This window comes from Paroedura picta, chromosome 3, assembly GCF_049243985.1.
Source record: "Paroedura picta isolate Pp20150507F chromosome 3, Ppicta_v3.0, whole genome shotgun sequence".
NCBI classification, from domain to species: domain Eukaryota; kingdom Metazoa; phylum Chordata; class Lepidosauria; order Squamata; family Gekkonidae; genus Paroedura; species Paroedura picta.
Genome location: NC_135371.1, coordinates 155,863,719 through 155,884,006, shown reverse-complemented (window position 1 = coordinate 155,884,006; position 20,288 = coordinate 155,863,719). Strand labels below are relative to the sequence as shown.

The following is a 20,288-nucleotide window of genomic DNA, read 5'->3' as shown; positions in this document are numbered from 1 at the left end:
TTGCCCCATATTGATCTCACAGTACGTGTTTCCACCTTCTAAGGAGCCTCTGTGCAAGCTCAGAATTGGTGGAGGGAGTGAGGAATGGAGATCAAGACTGGCATTAGATTGATAGCAAACACTCATGCCCAGCAGTGAACATAGTGCATGGCCCACACTACTCTGCTGGGGATGGGGGCACATATGTTTGTGTTTGTCTGCATTTCTTGTGGCAGGCAGTTTAGTATTTGTTTCTGAGTCAGCAGCTGCATTGGGGAGACGCTCTTTACTCCCTCTCAAAATTCCATTGTTGCTCACAAGCTCAGAAAAAGTTGGAACCTTTGCCCCTATGCTCACAGTTTACACACCCTGAACAGCACTGAAAGGGCAGGCTAGAAAAATAAAAGTATTAACTTATTTATTTAAGTTCTAGCAAGTCGCAGCCCTGCTATGCAAGAGCGTGTAACCTTTTGTAAATTCCTTAGATCTGAATGGTACAGCCAGCACTTTGCCATGAAATGTGTAATTACTCCTTCCTTCTCTCAGTATTTTTCCTTTCTCAGTTTGTGGCTTGCTGTACCATTCTGTATTTTAGCAAGTACACACACACCTGCATGCATCCTCCTCCCCACCCCCAGCTGAGTACTGTGGGCCACCCACCGGGCTCGCTGCTGGGTATGATGGTTTGTTATCGACCCAATGCCCAACTTGACCCACATTCCTCCACACACACACATACTAATTCGGAGCTTGCACAGAGGCTCCTCAGAAGGCTGAAACACGTGTGGCTAGATCAATGCAGGGCAGTGATGCTTCTAGCACAACTTTCCCTACCAATGACTTGTTGCTTAGTCATCCAAGTTTAGTTATCCGCATGCCTTTTCACTAGACGAGCCCTGATGTAATATATAAATATATATATTTAAAATATGTAAAGATTTTGCACTGGTGGGGAAGGTGGAACCAGCCAAATCCTATCAAGAAGGCTGTCCAAGAGTTGATACAAAACTGAAGACTCTCCTTCGTTTTTTAAAAAAGCACATATCTCAAGAAAGTGACCAATCAGGAGATGAATGTGTCCTCAAAAAATAAGAGTGCCACAATACAACCCAGGTTTTCTCATCTGCATCATCAGTATATACTCCGTGATTCTTAGGAGAAAAAAGGAAGGTGCATAGTGCATGGACAGCACTCAAATTAAAGCTATCCGAGCTCAAATTCTGTGAAAATTGGGAGTAAGCTGTGTGTGCAGAATAGGCAGAATAGGCCATTACTTGGGCAATTTGGGGGGGAAATGGGGAAAGTTTCCATTTATGTAATTGGTTCAGATTCAACCAACCCAGTTTCCTTCCCTAATTACTTGCCCCATCATACATGGCTTTGTCCATGCACATCCCATGAGACTCAGCAAAGCCTTTTTATGGTTGTTTCCTTTTTCATCAGTAGAAAATTGGCTGGATCCAGCCCATCATCTGTATTTTAAAGTAGCTGTTATAAAATAGATGGAGACCTGGGGGGAAATCCTTTGCTTGAGATCTGATTGTTCTAAGTACTAACTAATATATATTTTTGATGGTACCAAAGAAATGAAGGTGCGACTTTTTTTTGGTATGAGAAACAAATCAGATTAAATTTTAGTGTGGTTAGATCAGTCTGGCAGAGTTTAATCAACTTGATTTATCGCACCCTTTGCATCAAGTTTTTGGTTTAAATAACATGGAGTAGTATGTGGTGGTTCTATCATCTGCTTAAGCAAGTGTAGGAACATGGAATAGACCAACCAGTAGTGGTTTTGGATTGTGTTTTGTGGTTGTCTCAAAAGTAATATTTTATAGTAAAAAATGGGCCCTTTTGTTTTGGCTTCATTTCCTGTTTATGTAAAAGTATACTGTTCATGGGATGTTGTGTTGATGCTGTGGGTAAGTCTTGCCTAATGTTACAGAATGTTGAAGTTCTTGTAATGGATTGATGTTGCTTTATATTACATGATGATCTAAGGCAGGGGTAGTCAAACTGCGGCCCTCCAGATGTCCATGGCATTCGCTGGCAGGGGCTCCTGGGAATTGTAGTCCATGGACATCTGGAGGGCCGCAGTTTGACTACCCCTGATCTAAGGTGTCCAGTATACACAAAAGCTTCATGCCTAGACAAGTTGCCTTGTTCTCTTCTAGGGCAGTGGTCCCCAACCCGCGGGCCATGGCCCGGGCCGCAGCTCCCTCTTCCTGCCGCCCCCCGAAGCGAGAAGCTCGCCAGGCTGCGAGCAAATCGGCCGCTGAAGCTCACTGCCCGGCAAGCTTCTTGTATCGGGAGAGGGGGGGAAGAGAAGCTTGCCGAGCCGCAAGCTAATCGGCCGCTTTGGCGGCCGATTTGCTGGAGGCCCGGAGGGGCCGGGAGAGGGAGCCGTGGCCGCCGGCATGGCAGCGGGACAAATACGCATGCGCGGACTGCCGCGCATGCGCGTTTGCGTAGAAGTCCACACATGTGCGTTTGCCGCGCTTGCAAGGGGCCCCGGGCCACCCTCTCCCGCACTCCAGAGCAGCGGTCCATGGCAATGGGAAGGTTGCGGACCACTGTTCTAGGGGATATGGGAAAATGCCAAATAAGTGCAGTGTGGTGGCTCCATGCTTTCACTGAGCACTCCTCAATTCTTGCAAGAATTAAAGCCCCACTGAATTCATCATTTAAAAGCTGGTTTACGTGTTATGAAATTGTGAATTTCTGTTCGCTTGCTTCTGTGCTGATTGCAAGTTTTCTATAATGTTTGAAGATGCAGTTAGGGAGAACAAATACTCAAGGTGAGTTTCCAAGGCATTTGGTTGGCTGGAAATATTTAAAGGTCTCTCCTGTCTGTATATATATTATAATAAAAGGAAATTAACAAGAACTGTGTTGCTAGGGGGAGGGTTCTAAAACAACGGTGCTCTGCCTGTCTTGGCCTACACTTATTAGTTCAATAAAGCTTTTCAACTGTTTGTTAATATCCTTTCCCACTTATTTAAGAGTTGTCTGCTAAGCTAGCAAACCAGTTTCTTAATTACTTTAGAATCATAGAGTTGGAAGGGACCCCCAGGGTCAATACCTGGTACTTTACAATACTTCATTCAATTTCACACAGGTGTGACCAGTAGGCTAATCTCCTTAACTCTGTTTCCTCTTACTTAATGGTGCAGTATCATTCTGTCCTGATCTTCCTCAATTCTATAAGTGTTTCCATTCTTAAACACTACAGGTAAGATGTGGTTGGCATGCCACGGAAACGAAGGGTCTGGTCACATATGGGAACTAATCATTCTGAATCTTATTCTCAGGGTAGAAAGTAGCTTGAACTTCTTCTGTTAAAGACTTACTTAGGCTTTGCAATTACTGTGGCTACTCCTTTACATTATGAACTCGGCCTCGTGCTTAATAACTCTGTGTGCATTTGTGTTTTCCCCACAAGGGCTGGATGAATGAGATCTCTAACTATGATCCAGAAACCTACCATGCTACTTTGACTCACTCCGTCTTTGTGAGACTTGAGGGAAGCACCTTAAGACTTTCAAAACCCAACAAAAATATCTCCAGAAGGGCTATCTATAATGAAGCAAAGCCTGAAGTCGTCTATATTAGCCAGAAGATTTATGATCTTACAGACAGCACGGTGAGTGCAGGTGAAATTGTATCCCACATGATTGATCATTGGTCAACCAGCTTGTTGTAGTGCATGCATCGGGGGGGGGGGGAGTAGCTGTTGAATGACATGTACTGCTTGCAAAAATGGCATTCCCATGTCTTCTTCATTCCCTTCTTCCGGTAAAATCTAAGCACTGTCAAAGCATGGTGTGATATTGCACAAATGTCTCCACACTTGTCTCCAGATATGCCAGCCATTAAAACAAGCCATAGGAAGGGAAACTTAAGAGCATGGTGATGCTTACTTGAGTATACCTAGAGTTTATGAGAGAGAAGGAAACCCAGGGCTATTGTATAAAGTGGCAGCCTTGTGTTTGCCATAAAATCTAACTCTACCTGATTATTAAATCCTGCTTTTCTGTTTTTTACAATACTGCTCATCCCCATAAAAAATAAGCCTTGTTTAATTTATTTCTTCCTTCTCCCACTTCTTTGTATTCCAAATACAGGAGTGGTGCCTCATTCTTAAGGGAATTGTTGTTGTTGTTAGTTGCAAAGTCGTGTCCGACCCATTGTGACCCCATGGCCAATGATCTTCCAGGCCTTCCTGTCCTCCACTGTCGGAACCAGCCAACCATTCCCATTTAAGTTTGCACCGTCTGCTTCAGTGACTCCATCCAGCCAACTCATTCTCTGTCGTCCCCTTCTTCTTTTGCCCTCGATCGCTCCCAGCATTAGGCTCTTCTCCAGGGAGTCCCTCCTTCTTATGAGGTGGCCAAAGTATTTGAGTTTCATCTTCAGAATCTGGCCTTCTAAGGAGCAGTCTGGGCTGATCTCCTCTAGGACTGACTGGTTTGTTCGCCTTGCAGTCCAAGGGACTCGCAAGAGTCTTCTCCAGCACCAGAGTTCAAAAGCCACAATTCTTTGATGCTCGGCCTTCCTTATGGTCCAACTTTCACAGCCATACATTGCAACTGGGAATACCATAGCCTTGACTAAATGCACTTTTGTTGGCACGGTGATGTCTCTGCTTTTTATGATGCTGTCTAGATTTGCCAGATTTCTTAAGGGAATAGAAACAGGTTAAAAATGAAAACCAGAAATAGTTGTTTTAAACAGCAGAGCAGTGTTGAGTATAAAAACAAGAGTAAAAATTATTCTGGATTAACTGACAGAGTACCTGATTATGATTTTGTATATGTGGCATCGGACTTCTTTCCCCAGGTGGGACTTTATTTAAAGAATTATTATTGGATTTCATAATTAGAATTGAATAGCTTTACTGCTATGAGAACTAGGCTTGTAGAGCATAGAATAATTAGAAAGAATGGAATAGATTAAATGTAATTAACAGTTATCCCATAGTAAGTTTGAAATATATATTGTATTAGTACATAGCAAGATGAGTCATCTGTCTGAACAAATCCCCTCTTTATTTAATAGTATACTTTATCCCAGTATTATATAAGAACCAACACTTATTTTCCTCTGAAGAGCTCAGGATGCTGTACATTAGTCTTCCCTACTCTGGTTTATCCTTTTAATAACTCTATGGGGTTTGTTAGGCTAAAAATGGTATTCTAAGGTAGGCGTTTCTGCCCCTGGAGGTGGTGGAAAGATTCAAGGGGACAGTGAGGAATTTGGGGGCAGTAAGGAGGGGTAAGAAATGTTGTGTCAGTAAGGGGTGGTGAGGAATTTTGGAGCAGTAGGGGGGGGCGTCTGAATCTTCCTGCTGTGGCTGTGTTTTACTAGTGAGAGATGTTCCAAGGTGGCTTGCCATTGCCTGCCTTTGGGTAGTAGAAACCCTGGATTTCCTTGGTGGTGGTCTCCCATCCAAGTGCTGAGAAGGGCTAACCCTGCTTAGCTTCCTGAAGAAAATGACAGCTACATACAGTGGGCTGAATGGAATCATATTCCTGCTGAGCTCCTTCCCTTCCTCTGACTCTGCCCTTCCCAGGCTCCATCTCAAATCTCTAGGAATTTCTTGAGAGTTGACAACCTTCCACAAAAGTCTCCCTCTTTAGGAGGATGGAAGAGCCTTCTCCTGCTTGCTCCTGGCCATGAGATTTTCCATTGTTTGCTTGTTCGTTTATTCATTATTTGTTTTCTTGTTTGTGTATTACATTTGTAGTCCTCCTGCCTCCTTGGGGAACTCGAGGTGGATTACATAAAAGCACCATCTCTCTCTCTCTCTCTCTCTCTCTCTCTCTCTCTCTCTCTCTCTCTCTCTCTCTCTCTCTCTCTCTCTCTCTCTCTCTCTCTCTCTCTCTCTCTCTCTCTCTCTCTCTCTCTCTCTCTCTCTCTCTCTAGCATTTCTTTTCATCCTCTTCCTTCAGACTTCCCTAGCAATAGAAGAGATGGCAATTTCCCAATAATGTCAAATAGACCTCTCCTCTCCCCAAAGCTTAAGCATTTCTGGGAGTGTTCTAAGAAGACTATGAAATACCAGGCCCATTCTAAATCAAGATGGCAGTCTTCTCTGTTTGCAATGCATAGAATTTTGTATTCTCTGGTGAGGATGACTTTGAAATTCTCTTACAACTTATTTCCTAGATTCACCTGGTCCCCAAAAGTTTGGCTCGCAAACGAGTATGGAATAAAAAGTATCCTATTTGCATTGAGCTTGGGTGGCAAGATGATTTTATGGCTAAAGCCCAGGCTGATAAAGAGACCTTGGAAGAGAAGCCACCCACAGAAAAAGCAGAGCTCGGTAGTGAGGAATCCAAGAAACAATCTCAGGATGGCGTGAAGTCCACGACTCAGAAGGATCAAGTGCTTTATCTCTTTGGAAGGACTGGTAGGGAAAAGGAAGAGTGGTTTAGGAGGTTCCTTCTGGCTTCCAAATTAAAATCTGATGGGAAGAAGCCAGTTCTATGTGGAAACAAACCAGGTAAGAATCATGTTCACAGTCGGTATTAGAAGAGGGTTTCTTCTCGTTCTGTATATCTTCTCTGATAAAACATGTATTGTAATAAGATACCCTATATACTCACATAGAAGCCTAGTTTTTCAGCACCTTTTTTCACCCTGAAAAAGCTCTCCTCGGCTTATTTGCGGATATATACAGTAATTGAAATAAAAGCCTGCTCCAGCCAATCGTTGATCCGGCAGCTTGTAGGACATCAACAGTTTGACTGAGGGACTCTGATCTTTTTTTTTCCTTTTGGCTTCACTTATTCCTTTTCTTAATCACTTCTTCCAGACTAATGTTTTGGTTTCTGTGAGTGAGAAGCGGGGTACAAAAACCAACAGCTATTCATCCTCTTGACTTTTCTGTATTTGTTGGAGGGGTGGGGAGAGGCTGGATGGGAGAGCCTGTGATGATGGAGCATTTCCCAACCTCGGCTTATATGAGAGTCAATAAGTTTGCCCAGGTTTTGTGGTAAAATTAGGTGCCTCGGCTTATATGCGAGTATATATGGTGCCAGCTTATAAAAGTTACATATTCCAGATGGAGAATGATGTATTTTGTGTATTTAACTAGAAAATGGCTGATCTGTAGTCTGAAGATTTGTTTTAATTCTTCCCATTTTATAATATATGGGAAGCATTGTTAGCATATGGGAATATATGGGAAGCATTGTTAGCAATCCATGCAATTGAGTAGACATAGGCCGGGATGAAATCCTTTGAAAATCTTTCTATTTTCAGTGCAGTGGGCAGCTTTTCCTAAACGATTCTGAAGAACCTGGTGTATGTGTTCAGATGTATGTGCTTATATGCTTGTACTGCTTCATAGTGTTTCAGTCTAGTAGGCCTTAAAAATGCATCAATTTTTTGCCCCATTCATTAAATTAGAATTTTTTAAATGCCACCCCGCCAAGGTACCTGCCCAAGTGACATAAAACATAAAATAGAGTAAGAAAACACAGTAAAAGTTATTTCATTACATAAAATCCAGTATAATACAGCTGCAGCATAAAAACATAGGCCACTGAGCACCTTCAAATAACAGCTTTCAGATTAAAAGCGTGCAAACCAAACCCTTAATTAACAGCTTGGATTAGCTTCTGCTGTCTGCTAATAATTGCTTTTATAATGGTGAAATGTGTCCAGATGTTGTTGGAGAAATATGTAAGAAAACAGGGGATTCAGCTAAAGGAATGCTTATGTTTAAGACTGACATGAATCTACAGTGTTTTGAAGTTGCTCTGGCAAGGAACATCTGACATACTGCCTAAGATCTGTGATCTGAATAAGTAATGTGGGAAGCCTTTAATTTTTAATGAGCCCTTTTAGCTTTCCTCCGTCTTCCATCTTCCCTTCCCTCCCCCCAAGAAATTCGCAGAACAAAATGTATTTTGGAGGTTTGTGTACTCCAAGACAATTCAGTCATCTATTGTAGTAGTTGTGCTGTAACTGAGCTACACACCATGTAATATGACCCCAAAAAGGATGCACAAGATGCTGAGGCAGATTCTGTTAAACAGTTAGAAACTAGAGAAGTATCCATAAGTATACACTAAATTTGGGTCTCAGCTTTCCTCTTTACTTTTATATGACCTCTCCCATATGAACTTGCCCATCTACCCTGGTCATCTTTGGAGGTCTGGGTGCCACTGCCAGGCCTGTAGTGGTGGCAGCCTGAGAAAGGGCCTTCTCAATCATGGCACAGAATCTCTGGATCCCCGTCCCTAGCGAGATTCATCTGTCTCCCTCTGTCATTGTCTTATGCCAGTGAGTGAAGATTTGTTTCTTTCATTTGGCATTCTGTACTCTTATAAGCCCTCTTCCTCATGTATGTGTTTGTATGTGTTACTGTTTTAAAGATTTTATACAAAAACTAGGGGCCAAGCCCATTGCGTTCAGGAATACAATGGTGCTAGATTAGATGGGTGGAACGGAAGAACTCTGTGGACAGCCTCCCCCTCCCCCCGGGACCTGGAAAGGCTGCAGGCAGGGATCTTTAGCCTCTGAGCCTCAGAGGGAAGTGGAAGTAGGAGGGGGTGGTCGGAGGGGTGGAGGGCGATTGGCTGGCCGCTGGACAGACAGGCAAGCTGGTTGGAGGAGGAGGCACTCAGGAGTGGGACAGCTGCCCTGATTGGGTGTTAAGCGCAGAGTGGCACTTAAGACATGAGACAAACACCTCCTCCAAAGCCTTACCAGAAATATATTATGCGGAACAGATAGCATATATTAAACACTGTTTAATGTTTGAAATGTTTGATTTCACTGCCTTGGAGGCCCTATCTGGGTGGAACGATGGCACAGAAATGTTTTAAATAAATAAATAAATAACCCTTGTTCAAAACCAACCTTCCCACTGTGACTGTCAACACAAAACCATGGTATGGTCAAAATACACAAATAATGTACTCTTGTGCATGATTTACTAGTACCACTTTTCACTTCCAAACATAAACCATTTTTTTTACTCCAATTATTGGAGCTCTGTTTGAGGATAGCATTTTATTATGCCATTTAAATATGCCAAGCTTTATACTGGTGTGTTATTAATAAGTTTCTGCCCCAGGCTGTGGTTATGCAGCTTTGTAAGGGCTTCCCAAACTCTGCCTCTTATAAAGTACAATTCCTTTCGGAAAGTAGCTATTGCAGCTGTGGCTATGGTCATGTGATATCCTCCCCTGTTTTCCCTTTCCAAATAGTAGTTACCACTTCCAATTGCTAACATATACCTCCTTAATTATGTGCTTTAGTTCCTGAAAAGAGATTTGAAAATTAAACATTTGATAGTAAAGTGTGTGCATGACTTGGAGAGTTTGCTAAGCAAAACAATGACATCTTCTGTTAGATACCAGTACAGCAACTGGGAGTTTAGAGTTTATTGTAATTACCTACCCTTTGTTAAAACTGCCCTGTGCCAGCCTTGCTGTGCTAACAGCCTTCTAATCATTGCATCTTAAACCTGCCTTTCATAGCCTTCCAGTTTTGTTTTTGTTAATTGTATTCATTTATTGATAACTGTGAGGTTTTTTTCCCTTCCTCCCTCAGGATTTCTGCCGGCACACAGCAGATCCAATAGCCAGACTGGAATTCTTACACACAGTCGAAGCAGCAGTAAAGGAAGCATAGAAGAAATCCTCTCTCAGCCAAAGCAGAAGGAACTGGCAGCCATCATGAGACAAAAAATGTTGCTAGATTACAGCGTGTATATGGCAAAGTGCATTCCACAGGAACAGAGAAGCCCCATCACAAGCCCAGTCCACAGTGCTGACAGTAGTCCTACCACTGTGAAGAAGGTGACGTGTAAAGTTCTCGGTAGTCTTCCATTGTGTGCAGTGAGCTTCTTTTTGCCTGTCTTGTGGTATTTAGAAAAGGGAACATCTTCCATTAAGTGGCTTTGATCCTTTTGGCTGTCACTTTCTCCTGTCTTGTTGATCTTTAAAGGTAAAGGTATCCCCTGTGCAAGCACTGGGTCATGTCTGACCCTTGGGGTGACGCCCTCCAGCGTTTTCATGGCAGACTCAGTACGGGGTGGCCTTGCCAGTGCCTTCCCCAGTCATTACCATTGATCTTTACTGACTCCCATTACATAAAGGGTGGTGAGGATTCCAGAGCTGGTATAACTCTTGTTATAGCATCAACATAATATTTACTATTCCAAGGTTCCATATGGTAGGTGGAGCTGGATGTTGCCACCCTGCTCTCGGTTCCCCTGTGTACTGTTACTGAACCTGTGACTTTGATTAGCTATGGATATTCCTTCCTTCCTTCCTTCCTTCCTTCCTTCCTTCCTTCCTTCCTTCATTCATTCATTCATTCATTCATTCATTCATTCATTCATTCATTCATTCATTCATTCATTCATTCAATTTTTAGCCTGTCTCTCTTGAGACAGGTTACATCAAGGCAACTCAAGGCAGGTTACCAACTTACGCAAAACATTCAAAGTGCTATCGGGGACCCTTTTCCTAGGTATTTAATGATTTGACCCCAAGTTGGCTAAACTCATACCTTAGCAGCCATTTTAGGACCTAGCAGTGCCTTGCTTTGCCTCTCTTTAGACAGGCTATGCTCATGAGTGGCCAAAATCATGGGTGGAAGACTGATCCATCAGTGGAGTACTTGCATGTCCACCATTTCAAAGCTGGGTGCCCTTCTTGCTCTGTCAATGTAACCTTGCCAGCAAATGCAAGTCCTCCTGGTTACAAAATCTGAGTATTATCAAGCCACCAGATGTGCTCAAGAACTCTAATTAACCTTGCCTGAATGTCTCCTATCAGCCTTCTTCAGGCATGGATGAAGCCTCCACACGGCCAGGCCTTTTTGGCCATCCAGGATATTCCCTGCTTGGATACAATCGCCTTTTGTTGTTCTCCTGGGAAGACATCTCCCCCCCCCCCCCCATTAGCCAGAACCAGAAAATCCATAGATGTTCATCATGGATTCATTTTGAATCTCTGCATTTTACAATAATTTCTTTGACACTCTTTTGTGTTGGTGCCTGTATAGCACTGCTCCACCAGCCAAACAGCAGTAGCAGTCTCACTCCCTCTACTCATTCAGAGGCTGCCAACCCTACTGTATGTTTGGAACCTTTCCATGGAGGAGCATCCCTCTGCTGCCTTACCTTTCACTGTTTTCTTGTAATCTTTGACATCTCCACATTAAATCCCCTGCTACTGTACCACTTTTCCCTGGGCATATGTACTGCTGTCTAGATTTCTGGCTCATCACCCTTCAGGTAAATGGACACAGCTCAGTAGAATGAGGATAGGTAAACTTCTCCTCTTTAATGGGACTTGAACTTTTCTCTCAAAACTCTCCCTGTCTCTAAATCCCCTACTCCCCCCACCCCTATCTTGTGGCCATTGCTTCGTGAGACTTGACTTCCTCTTCCTCTTCTCTGCTTTGACTCTTCAAGATGCACATCTTTCTAGATACAAACATTTAATTATCCTTATGCCTAGGTTCCTTTCAAGTCCCATACCCCCATATTTCACTAAATAAAATCTAAACCTTGTTTTAGAGCAGTGGTCCCCAACCCCTGGTCCGGGGACCGGTACCGGTCCGTAGATCAGTTGGTACTGGGCCACAGCTCCTCATCGTCCTCCTCCCTGGGTGCTGCCTCGGGGGCTGCCCTGCCACTCTGCCGCCGGCTCACCTTTGGTGCTCTCCAGTGGCCGCCATAGCTGGGGCTTCCCCTCGGCCTGGCACTGCGCAACTGCTGCTGGCAGTACCCCCAGTGGGCAACGGGAAGTCAAGGGTGCCGGCGGGAAAGCAAGTGGAGCAGGGGCTCAGCCGGCAGCAATGTCCCTTGGCAAAAAACTCCCCCTCCCCCCCCCCCTCAGTAAAATTGTCAAGCGTTGACCGGTCCCCAGTGATAAAAAGGTTGGGGACCACTGTTTTAGAGAAGATCTGGTTGGATCTTTGGGAAAGACCTGGTTACTCGTAGCTTAACAGATAGTGTTTTTGCCCACAATCCAGGTAAGGATTCCTGAACCGTGCCTTCTGCCCTCCTTGTTGGCTAGGGTGTCAGTTTTCCAAGCTATCCAGATTGTGGAAGCAAAAAGAGATTTCCCCCATCACTGAGCTTAAATTCTTCCAAGTTGGCCACGATTCTGGGCGGGTGATCAGTACCCAAATTAGAGAGCCCACACATGCCTCTGGATACACATGAAAGGGAGCACATGTGGTAACAAAGTGAGGAGTTGTGTTCCTCCCTGTGGCAATACGTGAGCTCTAGAGAAAACTTCTATGCATTCCTTTCATGTTAAGGGTGATGCAAGTGTTTTTGTTTTAAATGTATTACCCAAGGAGCATGAAAGAAAATTCAGGTCACTTACACGTTGTTATTACAGGGTGGAGACAGCCAACTATTTTTTTTAAATTATTATTCTGAATTAAATCCTGTTTTAATTATGGATAGTTTCTTCTGTGTGCAGATCCCACCCTTACCTTTGCCATGTAAGTTTTTTTGGTAACACTTTTGTGTTTTTAAAACACCCACCAAGTCTGTTTGGCCAGAATGACATTGGGAAAGAAATCTGTGAGGGTAGTAACTGACCCAGGCACATAAGTACCTTCAGATAATGATTCATCTGTGTGAATAGATAGAAGTGGACCAACCATTCTCTTTTCCTGTTTGTAGTTGTCAGATGCCCATAGTGAGGAAGAGGAACAGGAAGCGTGGGTGAATGCTTTTCTTGGAAGAATATTCTGGGATTTTTTGGGAGAAAAGTATTGGTCTGACCTTGTGTCTAAGAAGATACAAATGAAACTGAGCAAAATAAAGGTAGGAATACATCCTAAGATTTCCTTCTTTTTATTCTTGAATATTCTTGAATATATAATATCTGACTACTATTTGTACATATTTTAATGAAGCGTCCTGGTTAAATGCCTTCACGTTTACTTTGTTTTGGTGATCATATAAACAAACAAGAGTGATTTTAGCAAGAGCTTTCTCGTTCTTTTGTTTGCTTCTTGCTGAAATGAATAGCTTAATAGTCAGTTGCCTCAGTACAACCCAGTCTAGATTTGCGAGCAACAAACAACCGAACTGCAGATATCTTCTGGTGAGTCCATCTGTCTTGCAGTTTGATTGGATGAGCAGTGCTGCTCTTCATATTTCACCAGAGGTTGTGGCCTCCTTTTTTTCTTATCATGTTAATGGGAAGATATCATCAATTTTTGCAGGTGGTCTGCAATCTGCTGAGTTAATTGGCAAGTTCAGTTTTTCTCAGCACAACATTTTATAAGAATATACAATCTTAGGACAGAATCCAGAAATATAAAAGGTAAAGGTATCCCCTGTGCAAGTACCGGTTCATGTCTGACCCTTGGGGTGACGCTCTCTAGCATTTTCATGGCAGACTCAATGTGGGGTGGCCTTGCCAGTGCCTTCCCCAGTCATTACCGTTTACCCCCCAGCAAGCTGGGTACTCATTTTACCGACCTCGGAAGGATGGAAGGCTGAGTCAACCTTGAGCCGGCTGCTGGGATCGAACTCCCAGCCTCATGGGCAGAGGTTCAGACTGCATGTTTCTGCCTTACCACTCTGCGTCACAAGAGGCTCTTCCAGAAATATATGTAAGGTCAAAACTGGCATTTTGAAATAAAGGCTTTGCAGACCATTAATTTTCTGGGTTTTGTTTCCTTTACTGTGCCAGTGATTTCCCCCCCTACTTAGTCATATTTCAAAGGTGCAATATACAATCTGGTGTTAAGATGATATAGGTGACATATATAATCAGATATCCATCTAGAAAATTATATTACCGTCCAATATAAAGTTTTATAGCAGCCTTTCTCAATATTTTTACTGTTGAGAAACCCTGAAACATTCTTCAGGCTTCAAGAAACCCCAGAAGTGATGTCAGCAGGCCACACCTCCCTGCCACGCCTCTGGAAGTCACATGTCATCAGAAATGACATCACCCAGACACTCCATGGGATATGACCTCACTTCCCTCCAAAGATCAGAAGAAGCCTGGGCTGGGGCAGGCATCTGCTGCTCCATTGCTTCCTGCCACCCCCAATGCAGTTAACTTTCTATACTCCAGTTACTGCCATGTGCAACAAGCTCCAGCCAGCAAGGATTGTAATGACTGGAACCCCCCACCCCTTTCCACCCCCTCCAGGCCAATTCGGGAGGAGGGGTGGGTCAATATAGCAATATGTGGTCATATTACCAAATATTTTAAAATTAAACATATATTAAAAAATTAACTCCCACCCAGTTAGTGAAACCCTTCTGGGGCTGTCAAGAAACCCCAGGTTTTCATGAAACTTTTGTTGAGAAAGCCTGCTTTATAGTGTTTCTACACTTTTGCTTTAAAGCTTTTATTGATGCAATTTGGTTCCCATTCTTACACTAAGCGTTATACCTTGACCTACTAAATATCAAAGGTTCACAGTTCTTGGCAGAGCTTCGGAGGGGAAGCAGTGTAACTCTGGCAATGCATGCAAACTGGAAGGCAAATGAGATACTAGATCCAAGGGATTTCTTCCTGGATTATAATTAGAATATGGCTATGATCCCCATGGAAAGGAGTGATAGTTTTCCAGAAGTTCACACAACCCATATCTTGCTCGAAGTTACCCAGGAAATGGGAGGAACTAAAGGAAGTTTCTTTCATGCAAGTTTCTTTCTTGCAAAACAGTCATAATCCTTCTTGGGTTAATAATGTTTTTCCTTAGCATGGAAAAACTAATTTCCTTCCTGCTTTCTTTTTCTTTTTAAGCATCCTATTGTTAGACCTTTATACCTTAATTGGGTTGGCTGAATTGCATCTCTAAAGCAGGCAGTTCTTTAGGTTGCTTCTGAAGCCACAGTAGGAGTGATGTTCTGGATAATGTGTTTGTCAGCTTGAAACCGGCAATTCTGTCCAAGGCACCAATCCAAGCACAGCATAAGATGTTCTTACATTCACCATTTTATTACCACTGAATGCATCTTTGGCAAATATGCCTGTGAAGTAATGGTCTCCTCGTATGAAGCGCTAAGCAGGTTGACTTAATTAGCTCTTACTTATGCAACTACTTGCTTGTTGGTGCTGTTTTCCTGGTAGCAGAAAGCCACCTTGCCAGCTGACAATCTGTAATGGCAAGGATGGGAAGCACAGCAAGTGCACTGTGAGGAGGTTGAGGGAAAATGGTGGCAGAATCAGCTCTCACATTGCATCCCCTGCCTTACATTCTCTTGCCAAGAGCACAGTGCAAGAGGAAAGGCAAGCAGAAGTGGAGGCTGATAAGTAGAAGCAGACCCCAGCTACCCAGATGCATGCACAGCGGATTAGCAAATGCACTGCATCAGGCAAGCTTGATGCAAACTGGGACCAGATCAATGTGTCTCAGGGAGCTCTCTGATTTCCTTCATTTAAAAAAGTCAAAAGCGGCTTGGGCAGATCTGAGCAGACAAATGCGGGGTCATGTGACCCTTTCATTGTTTTCAAGCTTAGACTTGCCCTCCCCAAGCTGCTTTTTCATCTGTTCCCCCGTGGGTAAAAAAAAAAGGACCCTGAGGAGGGCACTTTTGAGCTTGAAAACCGATCAGAGAGGAAAAAACCTCTTCCCTCAAATCATGGAACTTGTGTTTCCCAGGCTCTTTACCTTGATGCTTAGAAAGGAACTTTTTATAATAGTGCCCTCTTTCAATATCACAGTTAAAGAGCAAGGGAACTTAAAAGAAAAGTCTATTGGACATGGTTGCTAAATGATTCTCCATGTCCAGTGGTAGGATTTCTTTTTTTACAAGAATCCTATCAATCAGTCTAAAGCAGGCTTTCTCAACCAGGGTTTCATGAAACCCTGGGGTTTCTTGATGGCCCTGGAAGGGTTTCCCAAATGGGTGGGAGTTAATTAAATTTTAATATATATATTTTTTAATTTGTTAAACATTTATCAAGTGATGTGACCATCTATGGTCATGTTGACCCACCCCCTCCGAAAATGGCCAGTGATGGGCCTGGAGAGTTGGGAAGGGGAGGAGCCCTGGGTGGGCATGTGCACTGCTGTGCTTCCCAACCATATTTTTCCCAATTATATTCTATGCTTCCCAGTCACTTCTGGGGTTTCTCAAAGCCTCAAGTATATTTCATGGGTTGCTCGGCAGTAAAAAAGTTGAGAAAGGCTTATCTAAGATGACCCACCAGAAATTGGTCATAGTTCTCCCATCTGTCCCCTTCTGCTTAAAGAAGCCTTTTTTTGATATGATTTTGCCTTACATATTTTTCTGCCTACCTTTGTGCTGCTAAAGTGTTTATGTTTGTTTGTTTTCCAAGTTGCCATACTTCATGAATGAGCTTACACTAACTGAACTTGACATGGGAGTTGCAGTGCCGAAAATCCTTCAAGCCTACAAGCCCACTATTGATTACAAAGGTAACACATAAAAGTTGTTGGCTCTTTTAACAATGAAAACTGCCCTGTACTTAGCAACTTCTTGTGGTTTGACTTTAAAAAAAATTAGATGCCCCTTCCTCAGAGACCTGCTTCTAATCTGTAAAAGGTTATGATCCAGTTACTAATGGAGTTGCAAGGCCTGTTCTAACAACAACCTGTAGGAAATAAATACACTGGCTACAGTCTAGGTGATACAGTCTACTGCAGTGGTTCTCAACCTTGGGGTCCCGACCCCAACTGGGGTCGCCTAGGCCCTTCCGCAGGGTTGCCAGGTTGGTGGCCGCTGCCACGGCAGTGGTAGCAGGCGGCAGGTGGTGGCAGCGGAGCTATGGCACTGGCTGCCACCACACTGACTCCAGATTGTTGTGCGCCTGTGCATGCCGCCGCCTCCGCAGTTGGGGTCATGGCGTTGCAGCGGTTGAGAACTGCTGGTCTACTGCATGCAACAATTTTCAGGTGCCACTAGAAAATGAGTGAAGCCAAGTATGGCAGCCCTGCACCTTCACATCCACTGGAGTTCATACTAATCTGGGTCAGGTGAGAGGAAGATCTCCATGACCACAAATATGATGGATCCCAAGTATCAGCAAACCTCATCCATGAAGCCTCTGAAGAAAATGCTAGGGCACAAGTGTAAGACATTCTCCAGCTATGGTGATATGAAACAGTTCACAGGCTCACTCAGACTGGCAAACCTCCCCTCCCCCAAGCCTATCTACAGCCAGCTGAGTTCCAAAAGGCTTTCTTGGCAAACCATAACTAGTCATTGCATCCATCTCACAGAATGTTGGTTGGCCGTCTTTCTTGTACATCAGGATTCCAAACAGTGGTTGGGAATCCTGGTTTGTAGGCAAGAGCACAAACTATAGTTTGCAGTATAGGGATACGTACAGTTTGTGGTGAAAGAAGTCTTTCACTATTGCCAAACTCCCCTCCATTAGGTTGTTCCTGGTTTGAATTATGCATGTGCAGTCTAAATTGGATAATTCAGAGTCGCATAGACAGGAAGAAAAAGGTCTCTTCACCTAGCCAACCAGGAAGGATGGGCTATAAAAACAAAATTATTATAATATTGTTATTAAATGATCAAGTTGTTTCATTTCCTTAATTCATTACATTGTTCAAAAGAACGTTGGTATTTGGAACAAGCTGATCCACTGACTGCATAAGCCAAGTCTGCTCTGCAACCAGGTGGATTCTGTTTTCTGTAGGCGTCCCCTCATTTCCCCAGATGGAACCACAGAAATACTCTGTATTTGGTAATATTGAGCTGGGAGTCATGATCATTGCAATGGACTTTACGCAGATGAGCACTGTTCATGTTTTGATGTTCTTGTAGGACTGTAATTAGTAATTACTAATCGATAATTAGTAAAAAGTAATTAGCAACTTCGGCTGTTCATAAAAACCACACATTGTCTTCAGTTTCTGGTTTCTGAAATGCAGGTATGCCAAAAGACTAATGCCTTTGGAAATGCAGCTTTTAATGAGTTCTTATGGCTTTTGTACCTTTCAATAATAATTTTTCTGGCCAATATAAGACTGGCCATTCAGCTGTTTGGTTCAGGGGTAGTCAACCTGTGGTCCTCCAGATGTCCATGAACTACAATTCCCATGAGCCCCTGCCAGCAAACGCTGGCAGGGGCTCATGGGAATTGTAGTCCATGAACATTTGGAGGACCACAGTTTGACTATGCCTGATCTTATGGACTGACTGGCCTGAGAAGGTTAGGAAGTGTCCCGCTCTCCTGGCTTTCCACAAACAATGCAAGACTGAATTATTCCAGAGGGTTTTGCTATACAAAATTTACTTGGATGAATTATTGGCTTCTATTGCTGTGCAGAGGTGGCCAAACTGTGGCTCTCCAAATGTCCTCAGGGCTCATGGGACTTGTAGTCCATGTACATCTAGAGAGCTACAGTTTGGCCACCCCTAGTGTATAGTTTGCCATGGGTTGAATCGTATTGTGTAATTTTATATCATTTAATGTTAATTTGTGTTAATGTATGACCACAGTTTCTAAAAGCAAGGGCCTTAAACAAGCGCTACAGTGTTTCCATGGGGGGAAACTGCACAAAAATAGAAAGATGTAGCCAAATGTTTCATAAATGTCAAATGCATTCTATATGCTGTCCTGCTGTAACCTTGTTTGTTGGGTGAACTAGCTGAATGCATTTTGTCCCTTGGTCGACATGAGCAGCTTGTGTTCACCAAAGCAGTTTCTGAATGAAGAGCATACTTTCGTCAGATTCATAATAAATATCGTGTGGCAGAAGCTTCACAATGCTGCTTCTCCATTTCCTGCTGCCATTAGCAGGAATCTGTTAAGTTCTGGATCTGTTAAGTGGTCCTTTATGGCTCTGTGGATCGCAGGGGCTCTCAGACTTCCTGCATTGTAATTGCTGGGTGGCACACAAAGGAAAAGAGCATTGCAATGGCTGGGAGTTCTGTTTTTGTTTAGAGAATGTACCCATTGCAAGTGGCTCTGAATAAACAGATATTGCAGTTTTGCTGCCCATTTAAACCACTGAAATCGCCCTGAGCCTCCAGAAGGGCAGAATATAAACACAATCAGTAAATAAAGTCTAGCTTCCATCAGCAGGGCCAATTCTGCACATGTTGGATAATGCACTTCAAATGCACTTTAAAAGCAGATTTTCCATACAGGAAAGCATATTGAAAATGCATTATCCAATGTGTGTGGAATGAGCCCAGGACTCTTCTTCCTTTGCCATGCACTGCCTGACAAGCTGTTCTGAAAATTTGGACAACATGCTACCTAAAAGACCAGCAGTTGTGAACAACAGAAGTAGCCAAGATATAGGTTCTGGACACATATATACACATCATCCCTCTTGGAATACCATCTTGGGGCAGTTTACACAGCTTAAACACAGTTAAACCAATAAATGAATCTTAATTAAGGAGGGAGGCCTGAGATTTCATAGGAATTGTTAATCGGCTGGCCTCAACCATAGGCCCAGCAGAAGAGCTGCATCTTCCAGGCCATGGTCTTATTGGCCAACGTATGGCAAGAGAAGTTGCTTTGAGAGTTGCCCAAGGTAGCAGTAAGACTAAATCTTCTTGCCTGGACCCAGCTTCTCATGGAATAAGAATTAATTTTTTTTTAGCCAAAGGTTGGTTCAGGTCTGAGATCAATATGGCAGCCGCTGTCTGTATCATGAAAATTGTTAACAAAAATTGTTAGTTTAGTATATAGAAATGAAATAGCTCTGACTTGTAACCTTGACCTGCTGTAAGCTGGGAAGCAAGTGATTTGAAAAAGAGGTGAGTTGGGATCTTTTAAATGAGGCTTAAAAACTTTTAAAGAGGTGGGATCTTTTAAATGAGGCTTAAAATTTTATAACCCTATGACTAACATGCTTTCTGAAATAATTTGTATTATACTTAATAAAGTCTGTGGAAGTGTTTCACTGTATATACAGTTCCAGTATGTTACACTTATAAAATGTTCCCCAATGTCAATTCTAGGGCTTTGGATTGACTTGGAGATATCCTACAATGGATCTTTTTTAATGACCCTCGAGACCAAAATGAATTTGACCAAACTTGGTAAAGAGCCTCTGAGTGAAGCGCTGAAAGTTGGAGAGATTGGCAAAGAAGGGTAAGGAAGCTATTACTGTTTCGATTCCTTTTTAGTACACAGAAAGAGCAGGAGTCAGTTCTAATGCACAAAATAACAGCTATGAAAGAGTTGATGAATCAAAAGCTATTGTAGTGATGATTATCCAAATCACGGGAAAGCAGTCGTGCTATGTTGATACTGATCTCTCTAAATAGATGCTTGAAGGAGGAATTCATGTGTATTTTGGATGGTGTAACTTCAGAGCAGCTGCAGATAAATCTAACAAGGGGTTAGAAATGATAA

General features: G+C 43.1%; 1 protein-coding gene across 5 annotated transcripts in view; it reads left to right on the top strand.

Annotated features, from left to right (window-relative positions):
* TEX2 (testis expressed 2) overlaps positions 1–20,288 on the top strand; it is a 95,406-nt gene that overhangs the window by 57,399 nt on the left and 17,719 nt on the right. For all 5 annotated transcript variants that reach the window (XM_077328857.1, XM_077328853.1, XM_077328855.1 and 2 more), the window contains exons 3-8: positions 3,419–3,619; positions 6,145–6,481; positions 9,544–9,791; positions 12,644–12,787; positions 16,278–16,377; positions 19,892–20,024. In XM_077328857.1, coding sequence (XP_077184972.1) covers positions 3,419–3,619; positions 6,145–6,481; positions 9,544–9,791; positions 12,644–12,787; positions 16,278–16,377; positions 19,892–20,024 — 1,163 coding nt within the window. The remainder of the gene's footprint in view (positions 1–3,418; positions 3,620–6,144; positions 6,482–9,543; positions 9,792–12,643; positions 12,788–16,277; positions 16,378–19,891; positions 20,025–20,288) is intronic.